The sequence below is a fragment of the Agelaius tricolor genome, unplaced genomic scaffold (assembly GCF_023055355.1).
Source record: "Agelaius tricolor isolate 1412-34295 unplaced genomic scaffold, bAgeTri1.0.p SCAF_70, whole genome shotgun sequence".
Classification (NCBI taxonomy): domain Eukaryota; kingdom Metazoa; phylum Chordata; class Aves; order Passeriformes; family Icteridae; genus Agelaius; species Agelaius tricolor.
The window spans coordinates 1,375,567-1,397,840 of NW_027269330.1; the positions used below are offsets into that span (position 1 = coordinate 1,375,567).

At 65.6% G+C, this 22,274-nt stretch overlaps 4 protein-coding genes across 6 annotated transcripts; 2 read left to right on the forward strand and 2 right to left on the reverse strand.

The window, feature by feature from the left end:
* The first annotated feature begins 210 nt into the window (after nucleotides 1-210).
* AEBP1 (AE binding protein 1) lies at nucleotides 211-7,310 on the forward strand. Its single transcript, XM_071417762.1, is given in 22 exon segments — nucleotides 211-498; nucleotides 603-1,079; nucleotides 1,299-1,361; nucleotides 1,730-1,801; nucleotides 1,894-1,980; nucleotides 2,353-2,375; nucleotides 2,377-2,470; nucleotides 2,564-2,653; nucleotides 3,095-3,163; nucleotides 3,282-3,356; nucleotides 3,433-3,542; nucleotides 3,693-3,832; nucleotides 3,920-4,004; nucleotides 4,081-4,225; nucleotides 4,314-4,402; nucleotides 4,631-4,754; nucleotides 4,829-5,025; nucleotides 5,344-5,523; nucleotides 5,601-5,940; nucleotides 6,030-6,169; nucleotides 6,243-6,342; nucleotides 6,420-7,310. Coding segments are annotated over 22 exon segments (3,483 nt in total). The 5' UTR covers nucleotides 211-266; the 3' UTR covers nucleotides 6,971-7,310.
* On the reverse strand, nucleotides 7,272-12,811 carry POLD2 (DNA polymerase delta 2, accessory subunit). The gene is made up of 11 exons (XM_071417811.1): nucleotides 12,625-12,811; nucleotides 11,709-11,950; nucleotides 9,832-9,953; nucleotides 9,239-9,362; nucleotides 9,052-9,166; nucleotides 8,686-8,884; nucleotides 8,500-8,580; nucleotides 8,075-8,232; nucleotides 7,843-7,970; nucleotides 7,665-7,766; nucleotides 7,272-7,587 (listed from the first exon to the last, which is right to left on the reverse strand). Exons 2-11 carry the CDS (start codon nucleotides 11,926-11,928, stop codon nucleotides 7,430-7,432), a joined length of 1,407 nt encoding a protein of 468 aa, XP_071273912.1. The 5' UTR covers nucleotides 11,929-11,950; nucleotides 12,625-12,811; the 3' UTR covers nucleotides 7,272-7,429.
* A 36-nt stretch (nucleotides 12,812-12,847) lies between these two features.
* Nucleotides 12,848-14,920, forward strand: LOC139585233 (saposin-C-like). Of its 2 annotated transcripts, none has more exons than XM_071417840.1 (5): nucleotides 12,848-13,384; nucleotides 13,836-13,957; nucleotides 14,035-14,163; nucleotides 14,243-14,415; nucleotides 14,824-14,920. In XM_071417840.1, the coding sequence occupies exons 1-4, from the start codon at nucleotides 13,345-13,347 to the stop codon at nucleotides 14,408-14,410; spliced, it is 459 nt and encodes a 152-aa protein (XP_071273941.1). In that variant the 5' UTR covers nucleotides 12,848-13,344; the 3' UTR covers nucleotides 14,411-14,415; nucleotides 14,824-14,920. The 2 variants fall into 2 exon arrangements, with proteins under 2 accessions (XP_071273941.1, XP_071273940.1); XM_071417839.1 differs by having other exon boundaries at nucleotides 12,849-13,384; nucleotides 13,833-13,957.
* A 966-nt stretch (nucleotides 14,921-15,886) lies between these two features.
* GCK (glucokinase) lies at nucleotides 15,887-22,152 on the reverse strand. 2 transcript variants are annotated; one of them, XM_071417812.1, is made up of 10 exons: nucleotides 21,408-22,152; nucleotides 19,329-19,491; nucleotides 19,069-19,223; nucleotides 18,735-18,854; nucleotides 18,550-18,645; nucleotides 18,174-18,273; nucleotides 17,389-17,572; nucleotides 17,052-17,207; nucleotides 16,222-16,455; nucleotides 15,887-16,136 (listed from the first exon to the last, which is right to left on the reverse strand). In XM_071417812.1, the coding sequence occupies exons 1-10, from the start codon at nucleotides 21,450-21,452 to the stop codon at nucleotides 15,992-15,994; spliced, it is 1,398 nt and encodes a 465-aa protein (XP_071273913.1). In that variant the 5' UTR covers nucleotides 21,453-22,152; the 3' UTR covers nucleotides 15,887-15,991. The 2 variants fall into 2 exon arrangements, with proteins under 2 accessions (XP_071273913.1, XP_071273914.1); XM_071417813.1 differs by lacking the exons at nucleotides 18,174-18,273; nucleotides 18,550-18,645; nucleotides 18,735-18,854; ... (1 more) ...; nucleotides 19,329-19,491; nucleotides 21,408-22,152 and having other exon boundaries at nucleotides 17,399-17,536.
* Between the last annotated feature and the right edge of the window lie 122 nt (nucleotides 22,153-22,274).

Consider the following 22,274-nt stretch of genomic DNA (forward strand, 5'->3'; position numbering starts at 1 on the left):
ACAGTCCCGGTCCCGTTTAGTGTCGGTGCCAGCGCGGGATCCGTGCGGGCTCCCGGCAGTCCCGATGCTGATCCCGGTGCGGGTTCCGTGCGGGTTCCCGGCAGTCCCGGTGCCAGTCCCGGTGTCGGTGCCCGTCCCGTCCGGTGCCATCCCGGTCCCGTTCAGCGCCGGTGCCGAGCGGGTCCCGCCCCCGGCCGAGCGCCGCCCCCCGCCCGCCCTCGCGGGGCTCTCGGGGCTCTCCGGTACCGGGGCCGGTGCGCGGCGCGATGGTCCCGGCGGGGCCGCCCCGCTCCTGCCTGCTGCTGACGGCCGCGCTGCTGCCGCTGCTGCCAGTACCGGCCCCGGGAGCGGCCCCGGGGCCCCCCGCGCTCACCGACGCCGAGATCGAGGAGTTCCTGCGGGGCTTCCTCGCACCCGGGGACGGCGGGGACCGGGACCGGGACGGGGACGATTCCGAGCTGGGCTTCGGCACCGACCTCAGCACCGGCACCGGCACGGGTGAGTGATGGGCACCGGGATCCCGGGAACGGGACGGGGCTCCCCCGGGCCGGGCCCGCCCCGCTCACCCCGCTCGGCCGCCGCTCCCCCTCCTGTCCCCGCAGGCGCTCCGGGGTCGCTGCCGGAGCCGGAGAAACCCAGGAAGGGGAAGAAGGAAAAGCCCCCCAAGAAACCCAAGGAGAGACCCCGGGGCCCCAAAAAGGACAAGGACAAGGACAAGGAGCGGGGCAAGAACAAACCCCCCAAGAAACCCAAGGAGAAGCCACCAAAAGGCTCAGAAAACCCAGCAAAAAGCTCAGAAAAAAACCCAAAAGGCTCAGAAAAAACCCCAAAGGGCTCAGAAAAAACCCCAAAAGGCTCCGAAAAGCCCCCAAAAGGCTCTGAAAAGCCCCCAAAAGGCTCCAAAAAGCCCAAGGAGAAGCCACCCAAGGCCACCAAACCCTCTGGCAAGAAGCCACCAGTGGCACCGAGCCCCCCCACTATCCAACAGCCCTCGCAGGGCAAGGAGGATGGAGAGATACCCGAGTTCCTGGAGCCTTCTCACAAGGAGGAGGAGGAGGAGGAGGATGGAGGTGTCCGAGGTGAGATTTTGGGGCACCCATCTCGCCCCCAGTGGGGCTGGGGGTCTCAGCCCAGCTGAGCTTCACCCACATCCTGGCAGCAGCCCACAGCTGGCCAGGCTCTGTCCCCCTGGCTTTCCCCTCTGTCCCCCCACTTTCCTTCCCACTGTGGGGCTGGGGGGCCAGGACAGGGCCTGGGGAGGCCGTGCCAGCCCCTCACTCTGTCCCTGTCCCCAGCAGAGCTGGAGGAGCCCCCAGAGAAGCGCTGGGGGCCGGGCCGGGAGGACTGGAGCCCTGAGCCAGGTGAGTGCCCAGCCCCAGGGCCACCACCCTGTGTCCTGGGGACACTCCTCTGCAGGCCAGGGCCACCACTCTGCACACTGGGGCTATCTCCTTGTGTTGGGACTCCTTCCCTGTCCCCAAGTGCCACCTTCCTGCACCCCAATGTCACATCCCATCTCCCCCTGCAACAGAGGCCACCTCCCTGTCCCCAAATGCCACCTTCCTGCACCCCTGTGTCACCTTCCTTTATCCCAGCACCATCTCCCTGCACCCAGTGCCATCCCCTGTGAGCCCCAGGGCCACCTCCCTCCACTCGGGGCGTCCCTCCCGTTCTCAGGTGCCACCTCCCTGCTGTCCCCTGCCTCACCCTCCGTGTCCCTTCTCCCCAGAGGTGCCCGAGGAGCCGGAGCCCCCCACCCTGGACTACAACGAGCAGCTGGAGCGGGAGGACTACGAGGACTGTAGGGAGCTGGGCTGGCGCCGGGGGCACTGAGGGCACTGGGCTCGTCCCCCTGCTCTCAGCACACTCCAGTGCCACCCTCTGTGTCCCCAGTCGAGTTCATCCGGCGGCAGCAGAAGCCCCCCAGGCCCCCGGGCAGGAGGAGACCCGAGCGGGTGTGGCCCCAGCCCGAGGAGACACGTACGTGGGAGGGGGGGCACGGGGCTGGCACCCCTCAGGGTGGCCCTGGGGACGGTCCCCAGCCTTGGGTGACATTGGGGACAGTCCCCAGCCTCGGGAACCCAGGGAAGCAGAACTTTGGGGCAGCTGGAGCTGGGGTGGATGTGGGGACAGTGTAAGGGGTGCAGGGACCCTGTAGGGGTGTGAGGGTCTCTTGGTGGCACGCGGGTCCTGTGGGGACATAGAGGGGTCCTGTAGGGACACAGAGGGAGCCCTGCAGGGACATGGGGACCCTGTGGGGACACAGAGGGAGCCCTGCAGGGACATGGGGCCCCTCTGGGGCCCTCGCTGCCTCCCCATCTCCAGCACAGCCCCTCTCCCCCCTCCCAGCAGAGCCCGAGGAGCCCCCCCCGCGCCCCCCCCCCGCAGCCCCTCCCGCCGCCCCCCCTGCCCGGCCCCGTGACCGAGGGCGACTACGGCGAGGGCTTCGAGCCCCCGGACTACGACGACTGTGAGTGAGAACGGGGAGGGACGGGGAGCCCCAACACCCCCATCCCTGCCCCCCGTCTCCAGAAGGCTGCCCAGCCCCCCCTGTGCCCCCCAGGGTCCTACGGGCTGCCCCCCCCCACCAAGCCCCGCGAGCACCCGGACAAGGAGGACGGGATGGAGACGGACGAGGAGAAAATCAGAGCCTGTGAGAGGGGTGGAGGGGGGGACATGTGGGTCCCAGGGTCAATGGCAGAGCCACAGGGAGGGTGGCATGTCCCTGGGCTGGGTTCCGTCCCCATGGTGGGTGTCAAATCCCCGCGGTGGGTGGCACATCGCCAGGGCAGGTGGCACGTCACCAGGGTGGGTCACGTGTCCCATGGTCGGTGGCATGTCCCTGAGACAGGTGAGACACCTGCGTGGTGAGTGTCACCTCCCTGGGGTGGATGTCACCTCGCCAGGGTGGGTGTCATGTCTTCAGGAGTGGTGGCACATCCCTGGGGTGGGTGGCATGTCCCTGGGGTGAGTGACGTGTCTGCATGGTGAGGGAGGTGGCACGGTCCCGGGGTGGGTGTCACACCCCTGGCATCAGTGGCACGTTCCTGGGGTGGGTGGCATGTCCCTGGGACTCGTGTAACCTCCCCAACAGCGAAGCCCAAGAAAGAGGAGGAGGAGGAGGAGGAGCGCTGGGCAGAGGAGAAGGGCCAGGACCGCAAAGGTGGGTGCTAACCCCCATTCCTGTCCCCTCACACCCAAAGGTGAGTGCCAGTCCCCATTCCTGTCCCCTCACACCTGTCCCCGTCCCTGCCCCCTCACTGTGCCTTCTCCTTTGCCAGGAAAACCCAAAAAACCAGGAGGAAAGAAGTGGGATCCAGATGAGGAGGAATGGGCCCCTCCAGCAGAGAAGAAAAGTGAGTGTCCCCATTGCTGGGGTGACAGGGACACCCTGCTGGGGGGGATGAGCCCCTCACCCCCTGCTGTCCCCAGGGTGTCCCCCAATCGGGCTGGAGTCCCACCGCATCGAGGACGACCAGATCCTGGCCTCGTCCATGCTGCGCCACGGGCTGGGCGCCCAGCGCGGCCGCCTCAACATGCAGGTGAGGGTCACCCCAGTGCCCACCCCACGGTGACACCCCCAGTGCCCGCCCCATGGCTACAGTGGCACCCCAGTGCCCAACCCCACGGGTCACAGTGACACCCCTGCCCACAGTGACACCCCCCTGCCCACGCCCCCTCCCTCTCCCCAGGCGGGCCCCAACGAGGAGGATTTCTTCGACGGCGCGTGGTGCGCGGAGGACGACAGCCGCGCGCACTGGCTGGAGGTGGACACGCGCCGCATCACGCTGTTCACCGGGGTCATCACCCAGGGCCGCGACTCCCAGATCCAGTACGACCACCTGGGGCTGCAGCCGGGGACCTGGGGGGGGCAGCAGCGTGGGGACCCCCGTCCCAACCTGTCCCTGTCCTCCCACAGCGATGACTTTGTCACCAGCTTCTACGTGGGCTTCAGCAACGACAGCCAGCACTGGGTGATGTACAGCAACGGCTACGAGGAGATGGTGGGGACTGTTCCGGGTGGGTGGCGGGGCAAACATGGGGAGAGACCCTCTGGGGTACATCTCTCCCTCCTGGCAGATGTTTTATGGCAATGTGGACAAGGACACGCCGGTGCTGAGCGAGTTCCCCGAGCCCATGGTGGCCCGCTACATCCGCATCTACCCCCAGCGCTGGAACGGGAGCCTCTGCCTGCGCCTCGAGGTCCTGGGCTGTCCCCTCTCGGGTAACAGTCACCCCAAAGCAGCCTGGGGGCCACGGGGGTGGGACCTCTGCAGCCATCCCCCGCTGCTCTGTCCCTGTCCCCTCCACAGCTGTCAGCAGCTACTACAGCCAGCAGAACGAGGTGACCTCCACGGACAACCTGGACTTCCGACACCACTCCTACAAGGACATGAGGCAGGTAGGCACTGCTGGGGGCTGGGATCCTCTGTAGGGGATGGGACACCCATGGTGGTGGGATCCTCCATGAGGAGTTGGCACATCTTTGGGGCACGGCCTTCTCTGTGGTTGTGGGCACTTCCATGGTGGTGAGCATCTTCATAGGGTGGGACCCTCCATGGGCGTGGGATTCTCTGCAGGGTGTGGGCTCGTTCCCCCAAGCACTGCCCCATGTCTCCCCACCCTGCAGCTGATGAAGGTGGTGAATGAGGAGTGTCCCACCATCACCCGCATCTACAACATTGGCAAGAGCTCACGGGGGCTGAAGATCTACGCCATGGAGATCTCTGACAACCCGGGCGAGCACGAGACGGGTGAGGGAGGTGTGAGGGACCAGGGCCCCCAGCCACGGTGCCGGGTGTTTGCTGACCCTGCTGGGCCCCTCCAGGTGAGCCCGAGTTCCGCTACACGGCGGGGCTGCACGGCAACGAGGCGCTGGGCCGGGAGCTGCTGCTGCTGCTGATGCAGTTCCTGTGCAAGGAGTACCAGGACGGGAATCCCCGCGTGCGGGGCCTGGTCAGCGACACCCGCATCCACCTCGTCCCCTCCCTCAACCCCGACGGCTACGAGCTGGCCCACGAGGCGGTGAGGGGGCCACGGGGCAGTGGGATGGGGCAGGGGAGCAGCAGGGGAGGATTTGGGGTGCTGGAGTGGGCTGGGTGGGCTGTGGGGCAGTGGGATGGGATGGGATGGGATGGGATGGGATGGGATGGGATGGGATGGGATGGCAAAGCAGTAGGATGCAGCCCTCATGGCACACCACTGCCCTGGGCTGGCTGCAGGGCTCCAGGCTGGGCACCTGAGATGTGTCAGGGAAGGGGATGGGACCTGGAGCAGTGGGATGGGACACAGGTGGTGGCACACAGCCCTCCTGGACTCACCAGTGTCCTGGGCTGCCCGCAGGGCTCTGAACTGGGCAACTGGGCACTGGGTCACTGGACAGAGGAGGGCTTTGACCTCTTTGAGAACTTCCCCGACCTGGCCTCGGCGCTGTGGGCAGCCGAGGAGAGGCGGCTGGTGCCCCACCAGTTCCCCAACCACCACATCCCCATCCCGGAGCACTACCTGTCCGAGGACGCGGCGGTGAGTGCGGCACAGGGCACAGGGGCGGGGACAGGGCGGCAGGGGGTGACACCTCATGCCCCGTGCCTGCCTCACAGGTGGCAGTGGAGACACGGGCTGTCATGGCGTGGATGGACAAGAACCCCTTCGTGCTGGGAGCCAACCTGCAGGGCGGGGAGAAGCTGGTGTCCTTCCCCTTCGACACGGCCCGGCCCAGCCCCCCGACACCCGCAGCTGCCCCCCGCCCGCTGGACTACGAGGACGAGCGGCCTGAGCTGCAGGAGACCCCCGACCACGCCGTGTTCCGCTGGCTCGCCATCTCCTACGCCTCGGCACACCTGAGCATGGCCGAGACCTTCCGCGGGGGCTGCCACGCGCAGGACGTCACCGACGCCATGGGCATCGTGCAGGGCGCCAAGTGGCGGCCCCGGGCTGGCAGTGAGTTGGGGACAGGGGCCTGGCTGCCCCCCAACCCGGCCACTGGCAGGTGAGCGAGGGGCTGGGCGGGCGTGTCTGTGCTCTTGCAGGTATGAATGACTTCAGCTACCTGCACACCAACTGCCTGGAGCTCTCCGTTTACCTGGGCTGTGACAAGTTCCCACATGAGAGCGAGCTGCAGCAGGAGTGGGAGAACAACAAGGAGTCTCTGCTCACCTTCATGGAGCAGGTGTGTAGTGGGGCATGACTACAGCTGCCCCAGATGTCCCACGCAGTCCCACTCATCCCTCTCCCTCACTCAGACCCACCGGGGAATCAAGGGCGTGGTGACAGACCAGCAGGGAGAGCCCATTGCCAACGCCACCATTGTGGTGGGGGGCATCAACCACAATGTCAGGACAGGTAGGTGCTGTGAGGAGCTGTCAGGGCGCTGGCAGCACCGTGCCACCCCCAGCCCACCCGCTGCCCCCCAATTGCAGCCAGCGGCGGGGACTACTGGCGCATCCTGAACCCGGGCGAGTACCGCGTGTCGGCGCGGGCCGAGGGCTACAACCCCAGCGTCAAGACCTGCCACGTCCTCTACGACATCGGGGCCACCCAGTGCAACTTCGTCCTGTCCCGCTCCAACTGGAAGCGCATCCGGGAGATCATGGCCATGAACGGGAACCGGCCGATCCGCCGCGTGGTGCCGGGCCGGCCCATGACGCCCCGCGAGCGGCTGCGCCTGCGGCTGCGCCTGCGGCACCGCATGCGGCTGCGGGAGCAGCTGCGGCTGCGGCGCCTCAACGCCACCACCACCACCACCGGCAGCCCCACGGGCCCCCCCAGCACCGCCCTGCCCTTCCCCTTCAGCAGCACGGCCTACACGCCCTGGAGCCAGGAGCCGCCCACTGCCGGCACCTGGGAGACGGACACCGAGACAGAGGTTGTCACCGAGCTGGTGACAGAGACGGAGGGCTGGGAGCTGCACACGGGCACGGCGCAGCCCCTCACCACGGCCGAGACCTACACCATCAACTTTGGGGACTAGGGACACTGCAGTGACCCCTCACTCTGCTCCAAGCCACGGTCGGACGCTTTGGCATCCGCTTCCAACACCTTCCCTGAGCCCAGGCAGCTGCTCCAGGTGGGCTCCAGCCCCTCACCTCGCTGCTTCCAAGGACTGCAGGCATTGTTGCCAACAGCTGGCTGCTGTCAGGGACATGCTACCCCATCCCTCGGAGCTGGGCAGTGCCAGCCCACTGCCCGTGTCCCAGTGGGGTAGCAGGATGGTACTGCTCTCCTGGGCAGGGCCCATGGAGGCGGGCACAGCCTTTCTCCCCTCCATACAGTTTTTGTTACACAAATAAATCAAGTTATATTGATATGAACATCTGGTCCCTCCAGTGCTTCCCCAGCTCTGTCGCCCCTCCCAGACAACAGAGAACGACAGTGGGTGCCAGGAGCCCTTGAGCGGTGGGGGCTTGTGCAGTCTGTGCCCTCCCTGTGGTCAGTGTCCAACTTCCATGTCCCCGTCCTCAGTGTCAGCCCCGAAGCTGGAGAAGGTGATGGGCTGGCAGCTGAGGTCGCGCAGGTTGACGAGGCAGGCGGTCTGTGTGGCACTGAAGTCCGGCACCATCACCAGCAGCACCCGCTGCCCCTCCTTCCCTGCAAGCACAGGTGGGTGTCAGGCAGAGGAGCCCCCCGGCAGCCCCAGGAGGGTCTGGGGGTGCTGTGAGACCCACCTTGGAGCAGCTTGGACTGGAAGCGGGGCGCGTTGCCACAGAAGTAGACGTGAGGGCACTCGGTGAGGATAAACGGGTCGGATTTGTAGAACGGGTAACAGCCTGGGGAAGATGGGAATTAGGGGGGCAGCCCCTGGCAAAGCCCCCTCACTCAACAACCCCCCAGCCCTCACCATACCCAGGGTGTCTGGGGCTGTGGGGCTGATGTGTCCTGCCAGCAGTGTCCACTCCAGGATCTCCAGGTAGTCATCCATGCTGCTGTACTTGAAGATATCACTGATGTTCTGTCCCGATGTCCCTAAAAACCTACATTATGGAGGAGGGGGGGGAGCTTTAGATGCTGGGTGTGCCAGGATGTGTCCCTCGGTCCCACGGCACTGAGAGCCAGCAGAGCTGGCAGGTTTGCCTACCTGACCCCGTCCAGGCTGGCCTGGTAGGGGTTGGTGACGAGGCGCAGCGTGGCGTAGGCGCTGGCCAGGGGCAGCATGCAGCGGTGCAGGGGCTGCTGTGGCAGCGTGTAGTTGGTGGGGTCAAACTCGCCGGGCATCACGTCCACGGGCACGGAGGTCTGTGGGCAGAGTGGGATCAAACCCCCTTCCAAGGGGGCTCAGGGCAGAGCCCTGGTGTCACTGCTGCTCCTTTTCCCCAGGACACTCCGCTCGGCTCCACCAAGGATCCCAGGAGAAGGATTTGGAGCTGCCTCCCCATGTGGGGTGCTCAAAGGGAAGCTGGGTGCTGGGGAAGGGGGTTCTGCCACCCCACTGCTACCCCACCTCAGGAACAAGGCTCCCTCCCCCAGAGGAACCTGACTTCCTGGCCAACCCCGAGCACTCACACAGAGCTGCAGCAGGATCTCATCCAGCATCTTCACAGCCTCCACACTTGCAGCCTGTGTCTTCTTGGTCAAGTACTTGGCCTGGGTAAGTAGAAAGACAGTGAGGGACAGCCCTGCACCCCCTCTGCCCCCTCCCCACACCCTCCCAGTGCCCCAGGTGAGGCCACAGCCCCCTCCTTGCCGTACCTTGTTGATGGTGTCCCGGCTCTGCGTGTTCTGGCTCAGCAGATTCCCGGCCAGGATGACACGGGTGATGTGAGCAGCGCAGCTCTGCTCGCCCTCTGCACCCAGCTGGCCTGTCACCACGTCCACCAGCAGCTGAGTGCTCAGCAGGGCCTCCCCACTCATGCTGCCCAGCCCCAGCCCCGAGGCCAGCAGCACGAACCTGCACGGATGGAGAGGCTCAGTGTGCCACACTCCCAAACCGAGGGGCTCAGAGAGCCGGGGCAGGGGGCCCAGCCCCCCTAGCAGCCCCCCTGGCACGAGGGGCTCAGGGATGCAGCAGGGATAGGGCCAGCCCCAGTGCTGCTGCTGCTGCTGCCGCTGCCTCACCGGTCGGAGCTGGGCCCGCTCCAGGGCAGTGGGGGCGGCAGGTCGGCCAGGCAGTGATCCTCCACCAGGAACCTGCCATCCTCTTCCTCACGGCCATACACAGCCACAATGGTCCCTGTGGCACAGCAGGCAGGCACTCAGCCCCAGCCAGCCCCTGCAGAGCCACCAGAGCCACGCTGTCCCTCACCTGTCACCAGCCTCTGCACATCAATGGCTCCATCCAGCTTGATCCTCTGCAGCTCATCCTCCAGCATCAGCTCGTCACAGGGCTGGATGTACTTGGGCAGGGGGGGCTGAGGCACCAGGTTGTGCTGCGAGGGCACAGGGACAGCTCTGGTGGCCTCGGCAAGGACCAGCAGCCCCCAGGGACCCTCCCCAACCCCAGCCCCCCACCACCAGTACAGCCAGCACCCCAGCTGGGGGGCCTGGAGCTGGAACCCCCTGGAGGGGCTGGTTTCACTCACTGAGATAGAGTGGTGGTAAGTGGATGGGGGGACAGATGGACAGGGGTGGGTTTAGACTGGATATAGGGAAGGAATGTCCTGAATCCCTGGAAGTGTCTAAGGCCAGGATGGACAGGGCTTGGAGCAACCTGGGCAAGTGGAAGGTGTCCACACACGTTGACACCAAGAGGTGGCACCAAGGTGGCATCCAGGGCCAGGCCATCCTGCTCAAATCTCTGCCAGTTCCCTGGCTACAACAAGCACGGGGAAGCCATGGTGAGCTCTCAGGTGTGCTGGCACAGCCCCTGAGCTGTGCAGAGGGGGGTGAGCCCATTACCTCCTCGCTGATCTCCTGCAGGATGGAGGGCTGGAGCTGCATGGCCTTGAAGAGCGTCCCCACCACGCAGCACTTCTCTCCCTCCTGCAGCTCCGAGAGCCTCCGCAGGGCAATGTCATCCCCTGTGGAGACACGGGGGTCAGGTCAGTGGCCCTGGGGTGGCGGCGGGCAGGGGCAGGGCTGGCGGGAGCAGCTGCAGGGCCCCGGTGCTGGGGAACGTTGGGAGCCTCCTGCCCCTCCTCTCCTCGAGGCACGGCGCCCAGCAGACATGTGTGGGCCAGATGGGGCCGAGGAGCATTCCAGAGCCTGCAAGCCTGCAGGCATTTCCTCTGTGCTGGGGGGAGAGCTGGGTCACCATGCTGTGCTCAGCTCCCACTAACAGCTCTGCCCGGGAAGGGCCCAGGATGCACCCTGGGCATGGGGGGCTGCTGCTCCTGCTCTCCACCCTGGGGACGACCCCAACAGGAGATCACTCAGCACCCCCAAACCTGATCTCTGCCAGGGCCAGATCCTCTGCCCCAGATACCTGCTGGAATTCAGGATCCCCATCACTGCCAGAGAAGGTCCTGGCATGCTGACAGGGCCCTGGGCTTTAGGCAGGGATCCACATGGGATGTAGGCTGGGAGACGAGCAAAAAACTCCCTCATCACAAGGTGAGCCCAAAACTGGGGACCCAGAGGTGCTCCAGCCCCATCCAGTGCGTGTCCTCCCATCCAGGATGTGGCTGTGGGACTGTCATTCCTCATTTAACCCAGCCTGTGAAGTCCATCCTGGGCCTGAGGCCCTGCAGAAGAGTGAGGAACCTGCTTCTGGTCTTCTCACCCAAAACAACACTGCCTGCCCCAGCTCCTCGTCCTTTCTGGGTGACATTCCTCCTCCCCAAAACCCCACTTTGCTCATCACGCGCTGCTGAACGTGACTCTTGTCCCAGGGAGAGCACCCCGCTGCCATCGCTGGCACCCCACACTGGAAACAAGGCTTCCCGAGCCCAGGAATGCAAACACTCTGAGTCAGAACAAAAACAATCCCGTTGAAGTTTCTTATTTTTGGCTCAAGCTCCCCAAAATGTGTGTTTGGGGGGAGGGGGCTGTGCTCTCCAGATTTCTGCCTGCAGGCACTTCCTGCTGGGAGACAAAACCCCAAAATCTGGTCCCATCCCAGGACTCTGGGAGGTGGAGCTTTACAAACCCTGTCACACTTGGCAAAGCCCAACCAAGGAGGGACATCCACAGTGGGACCAGCACTGGCTTTGCCTCCACACAGCCCACGGGGCTGGGGAGAGCACAAGAACTGTGCTGGCCCAAAAACTCCCACTCAAGGGGTTTTTGCCCATAGAAGGGCAAAGCTGAAGGAAATTTGATCTCAGGCCAGGGAGGGGGGGCAGAGCCCCAGCAGTGTTGCTTCATCCTGCGGATGGAAACTCTGAGCGAGGGTCCCACCCGCAGAACCACAACCCCCCAGGATAGGAAACAGCCCCCCCAGCACAACCAGCACCTCTCACCCCCCCTGCACCCCACTTCCTGGCCTGGGCCCCCCAGCCCCACCCTGACAAACCTCACACTCAGCTCCTGCTCCCCAAAGCGTGTGGGGGGACGTGACAATCGTGGTCTCCCTGCCCCGGGGCAGTATTTTCCCTGGGGCAGTGTTTTCCCCTTTCCCTTGGCAGTGTTTTCTCCTGGGGCAGTGTTTTTCTCAGCGTTTCCCCTCTCCCCCGGGGCAGCGCGTTCCCCCGGGCAGTTCGTTCCCCTCTCCCCCGGGCAGTGCGTTCCCCTCTCCCCCGGGCAGCGCGTTCCCGAGGGCAGCGCGTTCCCCAGGGCAGTGTGCTCCCCCGGGCAGTGCTCCCCTCTCCCCCGGGCAGTGCGTCCCCGCTGCTCACCCCAGCGGCCGCGGGCGCGGCGCTCCAGGAGGGGCCGCATGCCGGCCAGGCGCACGGCGTACACGTGCGCGTACTGCCGGCAGAAGCTGCGCTCGCCCAGCCGGAACGGCTGCGACAGGTCCGAGTACCCCGCCACAGGCACCCGGGGGAAGGTGGGGGGCTGGCCCGAGGGGGGGGCCAGCAGCCCCTGCGCCGTGGGGGCCGCCTGCTCCGAGAACATCCTCGGGGGTGCGACGGCGGGTCTGCAAAACAAACCGGGGAATTGAGAATGTGAATCCGGCCCGGTCCGGCTCTGCAAAACAAACCGGGGTTATTGAGGGTCTGGGTCCGGCCGGGCCACCACTGTTACCCCAAGAAACAACAGGCCCCCCGGAAATGATCCTTCCACCCCCAAAATACAAACCGCGCCTGGGTCTGACCCTCCCTGTGCACGCTGCACCCCTCGGCGCCCCTTCCTCCCACCCAGGGCACCCCCAAACCCATCCTGGCGACCCTCGGCACCCTTCCTCCCCCCCAGCACCCTCAGCCCCCCTCTCCTCCCACCCAGGGCATCTCCAGACCCATCCTGGTGACCGCACCATCCTCTCCTACGCTCTCCCCCCGAGCAGGACGCCTGAAGCCCCCACAAAGTGCACCTCGGCCACCGGATCCCCGCAGGGCCCTCTCCCAAAGGGACCCAGGCCCTGCACAGCCCCCTGGTCATGCTCAGCACCAACGGCCCCAACAAACACTCTCCGTCTGGCACGAATCCCCTCCCCGCGGCACCGGGAGCCCCCCCAAGCCACAAGAGCCCCCCCCCCAGGCTGCGACCCTCACAGGACCCTCCCAGCCGGGTCTCCCCCGCTCCCAAACGGGCACAGCCGCTCGGCCGCGGCCCGGGGCTCCCGCCGGTGAGGGGTCCGAGGCCGATCCGTACCGGAGGGGGGGGGTCAGATGCCGGTCCGTGCGGGGTCAGGGGTCAGGGGCCGGTCCGTGCCGGGTCAGAGGTCGGAGGGTCGCCGCCGGTACCGGGGCCCGCCATGGGGGCGGGGCCGCGGCGGGAAAAGGCGCGAAGGCCGCAAACACGGAAGCGGTGCGGCGCGAGGGGAAGTGACGTCAGAGCCGCCGCGGGCACGGCGGCGGGCCGGGGGGGCTGGGGGGGGGCGACATGGCGGGGAGCGGGACAGCGAGAGACACCGGGACCGACCCGAACCCATGGGGTGAAGGGCACACCGGCACCGACCCCCGAGGGGACACCGAGCCCTTGCGCTCCCCAGAGCCCGGAGGGGTCCCGGGAGGAGCCGGGACGGTCGGCCAGGCCCTCCCCCCCCAGCTCTGGGGCAGCGGCCCTGAGGGGCGAGGCTCGGGGGGCTGAGCTCCCCGTGTCCCCCCGGGGTGCTGGGGGTGCTGAGTTCCCCGTGAGGCTGGGGGTGCTGCGGGTGCTGATCTCCCCGTATCCCCCCCGAACCCCTTCCCGCGGGGGTGGAGCTGTGAGGCAGGAAGGGCCCTGGGAACAGCTGTGCTCACGTTTAAGGGGTTTTGGGGTTTTGGTCCCCCACCCCCACAGCCCGCGGCCCCGCTATAAAAGGGGTCAGCACGCAGGCAGTCACCACGGCCAGGCAGTGTCGCCTGCTGTCACCGGCTCAGCGGGCTCACCATGGCTGCCACCCTCCTGCTGCTGTTGCTGCTGCTGGGAGGTACCGGGACCCTCCTGCCTCCCCGGGGCGACGGACAGGACACATGGGGACAATGGGGATGGCAGCCTGTGTGCCTGAGTTGGGGGGCTGGAGTCTGTGTGGGGAGCTGTGTGTGCCAGGGATGGGGTCTGTACAGGGACGGGCACTCAGGGGTGTGGGGAGGAGGACAAGGGGACAGGCAGGAGGAATGGTGGGGTCTGATGGGAACAAGCACCTGCGGGTGGCAGGGATGGGGTCTGCCTGAGGACCCAGGGATGATGGGCACGGTGCCATGTTGGCACTGGCACCTGGGGACGTTTGGGCAGATGGGGACTTAGGAACGGTGGGAACAGAAGGATGTGAGTACAGGCAGGAGGGATGGTGGGGATGGGGCTGAGTACCTGGGGCTGGTGGTTTAGGGTCTGGGCACCCACCCTGCAGCCATGCTCACCGTCCTGTCCCCCTGCAGCAGCTCAGGCAACGGCCCCCTCGCCCTGCCAGGGCGACCCCAGCTCCTGGTGCTGGGACACGGCCACGGTCACGCGCTGTGGCTGGGAACAGCAGTGCCAGTACCTCCAGGACAGCCTGGCCCTGGTGAGCACCCCAGCCCCGAGCACTGCCAGGGCCACCTGGGGCTCCAGGCAGCCCTGAGGGTCTGTGTGTCCCCACAGGGGGATGTGGCTGATGGGGACAGCGTGGCTGATGGGGACAGCGTGGCACAGGGCAGGAGGTTGAAGTGCAGCCTGTGCACCAAGGTCCTGAAGAAGATACAGGCGCTGGCAGGTGACGACCCCGACGAGGTGAGGGGTGATGAGGGCCTGGGGGGCCGGGCTGGGGGGCCTGTCCCTGTGTCCTCCTGACCTGTGGTGGCTTTGGCAGTCGGCAGTGCAGGCAGCTCTGCAGAAGGGCTGCCGGGCACTGGGCCGGTCCGTGGGCAAGAAGTGCCAGAAGCTGGTGAGCAAGTACCAGGAGCAGATCAGTGAGGGGCTGCAGAACGGGGACCTGCCCCAGGACATCTGCGCTGCCATCGGCATCTGCCGCTCCTGAGCGCGGTCAGTGCCCACCTGCATCCTGATCCTGCATCCCATGGGCTGATCCTGCACCCCACATCCTGTGTCCCCATCCCATACCCCATGTCCCCTGCCCTGTGTCCTGCACCCCATATCCCCATCCTACATCCTGCCCCCATGTCCTGATCCTGCACCCTGCATCCTGATCCTGAACCCTGCATCCTGCACCCCACATCCTGATCCCATATCCCCCCTTTACACCCCACGTCCCTCACCCCACACCTGCCGGAGGGGTGGGAGTGTGCTTAGTGTTTTAGAACCTTCCCTGCTGCACTCTGTAGGGTGGGGGTGAGCCAGGTCACCCCCAGTGCGTGGTGGAGCAAGGGGAGGGCTGGAGGAGCTGCTTCCACTGGCCCCTGACTCACCCCCTGCTCTTTCCTTTCTCCACAGGCACAGCCCCGAGTGCCCCCAAACCCGACACCCCTCCAGCCCCGATGCCCCCACAGCCCAGCCATCCCCTTCCCCACAATAAACTCCCTCCTCTGGCTCCAGGGTCTCACTTGTCTGCCCTGGGGGGACACGGTGACAAGGGTGAATGGCACCAGGCACTGGCAGGGGACAGCCTGGCCCTGGCCTGCCCCCAGCATGGCCACGGTGACATCGGAGGTGCCAGCGGGAGGGTGGGGATGTGTCTCATGTGGGCTAGGGTGAGCGGTTACCTTCACACACCCGGGTGGTGCTGGCTGTCACTGTCCCCTCCCCGTGCACCCCATGCCTGGCACTGCATCTGTCCCTGGCACTGTCACTTGTCACCCGCTTGTCACCGGCACTGCCATGGGCTTGGCATCGTCCTCACGGTCCCAGCTGAGCACGGGGCATCCCTGCTTCAGTCCTAGCCAATCAGAGCACAGGGAATCCCACACCCCTTTCTTTTTCTTTAATTCCAGCCAATTGGAGTGCAGGAAATCTCTTCTGTTTGCCCTCGGCCAATCAGAGCAGAGAGACTGCAGTTCTTTGAGGGCTGCCACCAATCAGAGCTCCAGGATGGCTTTCTGGTGCTAACCAATCAGAATGCAGGGAATCCTGCAGAGGGATCCCCTTTGAATCCCCGTCCCCACCTGCAATGGGGATCCCAGTGCCTTTCAGGGGACATGGGTGGGGACATGGCTGGAGGGGACCCCGAGTATGCCCCCCTCCATCTGGCCCATTTCTGGTGCACTCCGGTCACCCTCTGCACCCCAGGAATCGCTGGTGGGGAGCTCCGCTACCCTGACATCCCCCCCAAAGTACCCCCAAAGAGCCCCTCATCTCTAGGCCACCGCCCTGGGAGGGGCTCTCTCCCAGCAAAGGGGCTGGGGTGTTCTGGAGCCCCCCTTGCTGCAGCTGTGTGAGGATGGGGGAGGGAAGTGAGGGCACAGGAAGCTCCGTGGCCGCCCCATAGGTGTGGGGCAGCGCCATGGGGGTCTCTCTACCAGCACGGGGAGAGAGCAGCACTGGCCAGAGCGGCCCCAGAGAAGTCCACACACACCCCGTTTATTGGGGGGCCGGAGCCGCCTCCTCCCCGCGTTGGTGTCAGCTCCCAGAGGAGCGCCGGCCCCGCCGTCCCCCCGAGTCCAGCTCACTGCCCCATCATGCAGGCCATCTTGCAGGCCACGGCCGAGATGAGGGCGGCCCCGCGCCCGCTGCCTTCCTCGGACTGGATGAAGGTGATGTCGCAGCCGGGCGTCAGCTGCCGCACCGTGGCGTGGAAGTGGTCCTTGAAGCTGGGGAGGGGGAACGTGGGGTCACTGATGGGGTCAGGGCTTGGGGGATGAAGGGAGGGGCCAGGGGCGTCGCTGGGATCCCCACCTGGGATGGAGCTTGTAGACGGAGCCGTCGACGCCAACGGTGATCTTGAGAGTGTCCTGGCTGCGGCTCTCGCGCATGCGGTTGATGACGCCGGCCAGCCCGGCCGAGCACATCTGGGCCGCGCGCGTGGACACGCTCTCGCACACGCGCCGCACGATCTCGCAGTCCGTCCGCGACGGCAGCAGCTCGAAGGCTGACAGGATGTTGTAGATCTGCTTGCGGTCATCGGAGTCGCTGAGGTGGGGGAGGAAAGGGGGTCGGCAATGGCCGAAGGGTGGGGAGCCTGGGTGAGGCAGCTGGAGAGGGATGGGGCAGTGAGGGGATGGGGGATCCTCACACGGGACGGTGTATGGGGGCCCAGGACGGGGAACCCCAGCTGGCTCAGTCAGAGCGGGTTGGTGTCAGATGATGGCATGGGGGACCCCAACGTGGGGCTGATGGGACAGAAGGACCTGGAAGTGGGCCCCCCTAATGTGGGGTGATGAGACATGGGGGCCCCAATATGGGACAGAGCAGGCAGGTACGGAACCATGGGATCATGATGGGCCCATGACAGGGGACACTGTGGTTTGGGTGGCAAAACACAGGGACTGCAAGATGGACAGTCAGAGTAGGCTGGTGTGGGGTAACAGGATAAAGAACCCCAAAATGAGCAGTGAAAGCAGACTGGAATGGGATGATGGAACAGGGGGATCCCCTGTGGGACAGCCCAGTGCAGAGCAAGAGCACAGACTCCTCAGTGTGCCTGGAGCGGTGCAGAGGGAGAGCACAGAACTCCCAGTGCCATGCAGCCTGGCAGGCGGTTTGGGGGTGCCCCCCCAGCCTCGTACCTCTCAATCTGGGACATGAAGCGGGTCTCAAAGGTCCCACGAGTCTTGAGCTTCTCAGAGGCCTCCCCGTTGAAGAGCAGGTTCTCATCCACCAGCTTCAGCAGCACCAGCCGCACGATCTCCCCCATGTACTTCCCCCCAATGATCTTCTCGTACCTGCGGGGGGCACAGGCCAGGGGGCGGCATCAGAGCTGGGATTTGAGGGCTCACATCCCAGAGCACCCCCTCTTTTCTCCCCCCTCCTTGCTGGATGTGTTCCCGTGCGTGGGGGCTGAGCCCGGCGCGGCGCAGGGACGGGAGGGACGCCCAGAGGAACTGGATCTCTCCTATTCCTTACAGTTGCTGACCGGGGTTAAGGGAGGTCTCGTCCACCACGCGGTCGTACTCCAGCAGGAACTCGTCCAGCTCCCCAGAGGCACCAAAGGCCCCCCACTCCGTGTTCACACACATGCGCCCCTCGTCGCCCTCCACCAGCTCCACGTTGTGCATCTCCTCCATGTAGCAGGCGTTGCAGCCCGTCCCTGCCAGGAACTGGGCATGGGTCTGGGCAGGGGGGCAGCACTGACACCCCCCAGCACAGCCCCCCATCCCAGCTAGGATAAAACTGGGACAGTGCTGTGGAGCAGTGGGGAAGAACTGGGGGTGTCCAGACGTGCCAGGGCAGGGGTTGGCACCCATATGGGGTCTGAGGGATGTTCCTCAGCCTGGTGATTGGCACCGTGGTGTGCAACTGCTTCAAGGGGGGCTCCAGGACATGGGGAAAAGGTTTCAGACTAAAAGAGGGGAGATTTAGATTGGATACTGGGAGGAAATCCTTCCCCGTGAGGGTGGTAGGGACTAACACAGGCCAGAGGCACCAACAGCCTGGGGGCAGGGCAGCCCTTTGGGGACCAGCCCTGCTATGATGACCACCCCCTTTCTCCTCCCAAAGTCCCCCAACCACCATGCTACGGCCAGGCAATGCCATTGGGTGTCCCAGCCACCAGACACCTCAGCAGAGTGCCACTGCCACCCCCCTGTCATTGGTGTGTCTCCCCAGAAGGACGGGGCAGCAGCAGGGGAGCTGGCCCATGGACAGCTCCCTGTGCCCAGCCACGTGTCCCTGTAGAAGGGGCATCTTACCCACAATCATCCCAACCTCGCACCGGTGATCTTCGTAGTAGCACGAGATCATCGTGGCCACCGTGTCATTCACCATTGCCACCACGTCCATCTCGAAGTCCTGGGGACAGGGACCAGTGTGGGCTCCTGGGGAGCCAGGCAGTCCCCAAACGGGTGGGTTTGGGGTGCACGGTCCCCAGGGGTGAGGGCCTGGGCACGTGTCATGCACACGTGTGCGCACACACATGGAACAGCCCTGCCCAGAGGCACACGTGGCTCCAGCAGCCCCATCTGGGGACACAGCAGGCTGTAGTGGCCCTGTGGCAGGCAGAGGCGGGCTGCAGTGAGCCCTGGCAGGGACAGCCAGGGTGGCGCAAGCACAGGGGGATCCTCTCACCCCTCGCCGTTTGATGGCGTCCCTCAGCAGCCCCACCACGTTGTTCCCTTCCGCGCCCGAGGCTTTGAAGCCCTTGGTCCAGTTCAGGAGGATGCCCTGCAATGCGGGTCAGACCAAAATGGGGCTGTGGTTTAGGTGAGGCTTGGGGACCCCCAAGCCCTGGTCCTGCCCAGACACCCCCTCACCTTGTCGATGTCCTCGTGCCGTACAGGGAAGGAGAAGGTGAAGCCCAGGGGCAGCTTTTTGTGCTTCATCTGGTGCTTGTCCAGGAAATCAGAGATGCACTCGGAGATGTAGTCGAAGAGCTGGAATACAGGAGGTCCAGCCTTTCCCGAGGGATGTCCCCACCCTCTCACTGCCCTTTGACAGATGCTGTCCCCCACCACGGGTTCCCCAGGACTGGCCACCCCCAGCTTCTGCTGGCTGGAGAGATAGGTGCATCCCCTCAGGTGCTCCCTCTGAATTACACACAATGAAAGGGACTGGGGTGGGATGGGATGCCCCGTGTGCTCCACTGACCATCTCAGCCGTCCCAGTCATGGCATCCTCCGGGATGGAGTACATCTGGTGCTTCGTCTTCACCTTCCACTGCCCCTCCTCCCCCTCGCCCACCTTCACCAGCATCACACGGAAATTGGTGCCGCCCAGGTCCAGAGACAGGAAATCTCCCACCTCTGCAAAGCCAGGGAGAGGGGGACAAGGTGATGGGCTCTTGGTAGGCTCAGCCTTGCCCGTGCAGCTGGAAGGGTGGCACACAAGGGGCTGGAGTAGCACCGTACCAGAGCCCTCGGGGGTGGAGCGCACGTAGGTGGGCAGCATTTTCACAGAGGCTTCCTCGTGTGTCTCCAGCTTGAGCCCTCGGTCCATCTCCTTCTGCATCCGGTACATCACCTTCTTCAGGTCCTCCTCCTTCAGACGGAACTCCGACAGGATCTGCTCCACCTGCACACGGCACAGCGTCAGCCAGGGACCAGGGATCTGGCAAGGGGCCTGAACTGCAAGAATTTCAGGAAACTCCAAGTTTCCCTTCTCCCAGCCCTGTTTTCACATGGCCACCCTGAAATGACATCCTGTCGCACTGTTATTCTCCTCCTGCTGAGCAGGGGAATCCATAGCACTGTTGGGAGGCATCAAGGCCCCTTCTGGTGCTGCCTGCAGGACACCACAGTCAGCTCTGGTGTCCAAGCTGGCACTGGGCTCCTGCCACCCCTGTCACCCAGCTGAATTGTTTGGGTGGCTGTGCACCATTCCAGCAGTGACCTGGGACTTCCCATCCTGATGAATCCCAGAGTCATTCCCAGCAAGGAGTGTTCCTGGCCATGCCCTTGAGGAGCACAGCATCTCCCACCAAGGACATGAGATTCTTTAATGATGAAGATGCTGGTCTGTCCTCCTTGCTCCCCTGGGAGCATCCCTCTCCCTGTATCCCATTGGGAATCGTGGGTACCGTTTTTCACCCACCAAACGTGGGGCTAAAATGGGGCAGAGGGCAGGCAGGCAGGAATGCTCCTGGGGATTGCTGCCTTGTCTCGCTGCCAGGGAGAGCCGCAGGGCCCACTCCAGGGAAGCACCTGGCAAGCAGGATCCGTGTTTATCCTGTCCGTAGCAACCCCGGTCTCGGCGCAGCCTCCATTAGGCGGCAGGGCTGGGGCCAGGTGCCCCGGCTGTCAGATGGAGCGGGGCCGGCACTCCCTCCCGGCCAGCTGCAGCCGGCAGCATTAGGGCTCATTAGTCACCGCCTCTTCCCGGCACACAGGTGTTTGCCTCGAGGCTGCTGCTGTTTCCTGACAGGTTTTGGGGTAGGGGGCTCAGGAAAGCGCCTGGGGTGTGATTTGGAGTGTCCCAGCTCTGGGGACACCCTTTGCCGTGGCTCAGTCCAGCTGCCCTGGCACATCACCCGGCCCCCAGCGCCGTGGCTGCGGCACGGAGACCCCGGAACGGGGCTGCGCGCCCACAGCAGCACTGTGGGGAGGTTTGCCCTGGTCCTGAGGGTGTTTGGCCAAAACGATTGGAAAAATCCTGCCAGGAAAGCTGGAGCTGGATCCGATCAGCCCTCCTGGGCTGTTGGTTGCAGGTATTCAGTGCCAATCCATCCCATGGCACCACCCGGCATGGGAACCCTGATCTGCCATGGCCGGAGGGTCCCTGTCCCAAGGCGGGCACCTGGGAGTCCCAGTTTTATTTCTCCAGTGTTTTTCCCATCTCAGCACCACATGTCCCTACTCATCTCTCCCCTCGCCTCCAAAACCATGGGTTTGGCCCTTCCCTGGCAGTTTTTGGGTCTTCCCACATGACGTTATCTGGCTCTCAGCTTCCCATGGAAATGATGTGCTCCAGTGCATCCCACCCAAGGGATGGAGCTGGGAACCCTGTGGCTGCTGGCTGCAGTGGCCAGTGACACCCATGTCTGCTGGTCCAGTGTGTGATGAGTCCCCTCAGTGTTCCCTTGGTGTTCCCTGAGCTCAATCCATCTGGGAGAGGATGCTTCCTACAAACAGCTGGTTCTTGTCTGGGATGAGCCTGTGCCACCCTGCTGGGCGCCTCAGTGACAACGATGACAGCCAGCTGAAGGAGGTGACAGGCCCCATCTCATCCTGGGGGTGTTGGGAGGGTGGGAGTATCCCAGGCCAGCACAACATCCCACAAACGCCCCCAGCTCCATCAGGAGCCCCCTGTGCCGTAGGGCCTGTGCTGTGCTGGGGGGTGACCTCAGGGATGGGGCTGCCCCATGTGTCCTCCCCAGCAGCCATCCTCCTCTGGGCTGGAACCCTGGGAGCTGCTGGAGCACCAGGGAAGGCTGGACCACGGTGAGGCTCCGCACTCCTCCCCTCACCCCCTGGCCCCCCGCAGCACCTCACCTTCTCCTTCCTGCTGCTCTCCATCCTGGCTCGGTGATCCAGCATGGGGGCAGGCGCGGGCTGGGGCGGGCTGCGGGCCGAGCCGTGCCCCCCTCGGCCGCTGTGTCCCCACCGTGGTGCCCGGCCCGGGGCAGCGCCCTGCCCTGGCCTGGAGCGCGTCCGCCGGGCCCTGCGCTGCTCCGTGCCGCGTCCCTCGCTCCGTCCCTCGCGGATGCTCCACTTTCGCTGCCTTATCTCATCCGAGGGCCCGAGCGGCCCCGGCGAGGCGGTCCCGGCCCCTCAGGCGGAGGGGCAGCGAGGCGGTCCCGGTGCCCTCAGGCGCAGCGGCAGCGAGCGGGCCCCGGGGCCGCGGCAGGGTCAGCCCTGCGGCCCCACATGCTCTGCTCGGCTCCGCTCACGCTCTCCCGCGCTCCCTCGGTGACTCCGGGCTGCGTGGGGGTCCCAGCCCGGCGCGGGGGGCTCCGGCAGCCCTGGGGACCCCTGGTGCGCTGGCCGGGCTCGGCCGGGACCCTCCCCGCCGCACCCCGCCCCGGGTCAGCCGTGTCCCCGTTGCCGTGCCAACGGCTCGATGGTGGCGGCAGGCACTCCAGCGGCCGGCTTGGCAACCGCGCTCCCATGGAGACCGGGCACGGCCGGGGGCGAGGGCGGCGGGAGCGCTGCGGGCCCCGGCCCGGGACGGGACCGCATCCCTGAACCGGCACCGCGGGGCTGCACCGAACCGGCGCCGCGGGGATCCGGGATGGCGGGGACGGGGATGGGGCTCCCCGGCACCCCCGCAGCACGTCATGCTCCCGGTGCGGCGGAAATAGGGGAGGTCCGAGTGGGATGAAGGGCACCCCGGGGATGGGTGACCCCAAAAGCTCCGGT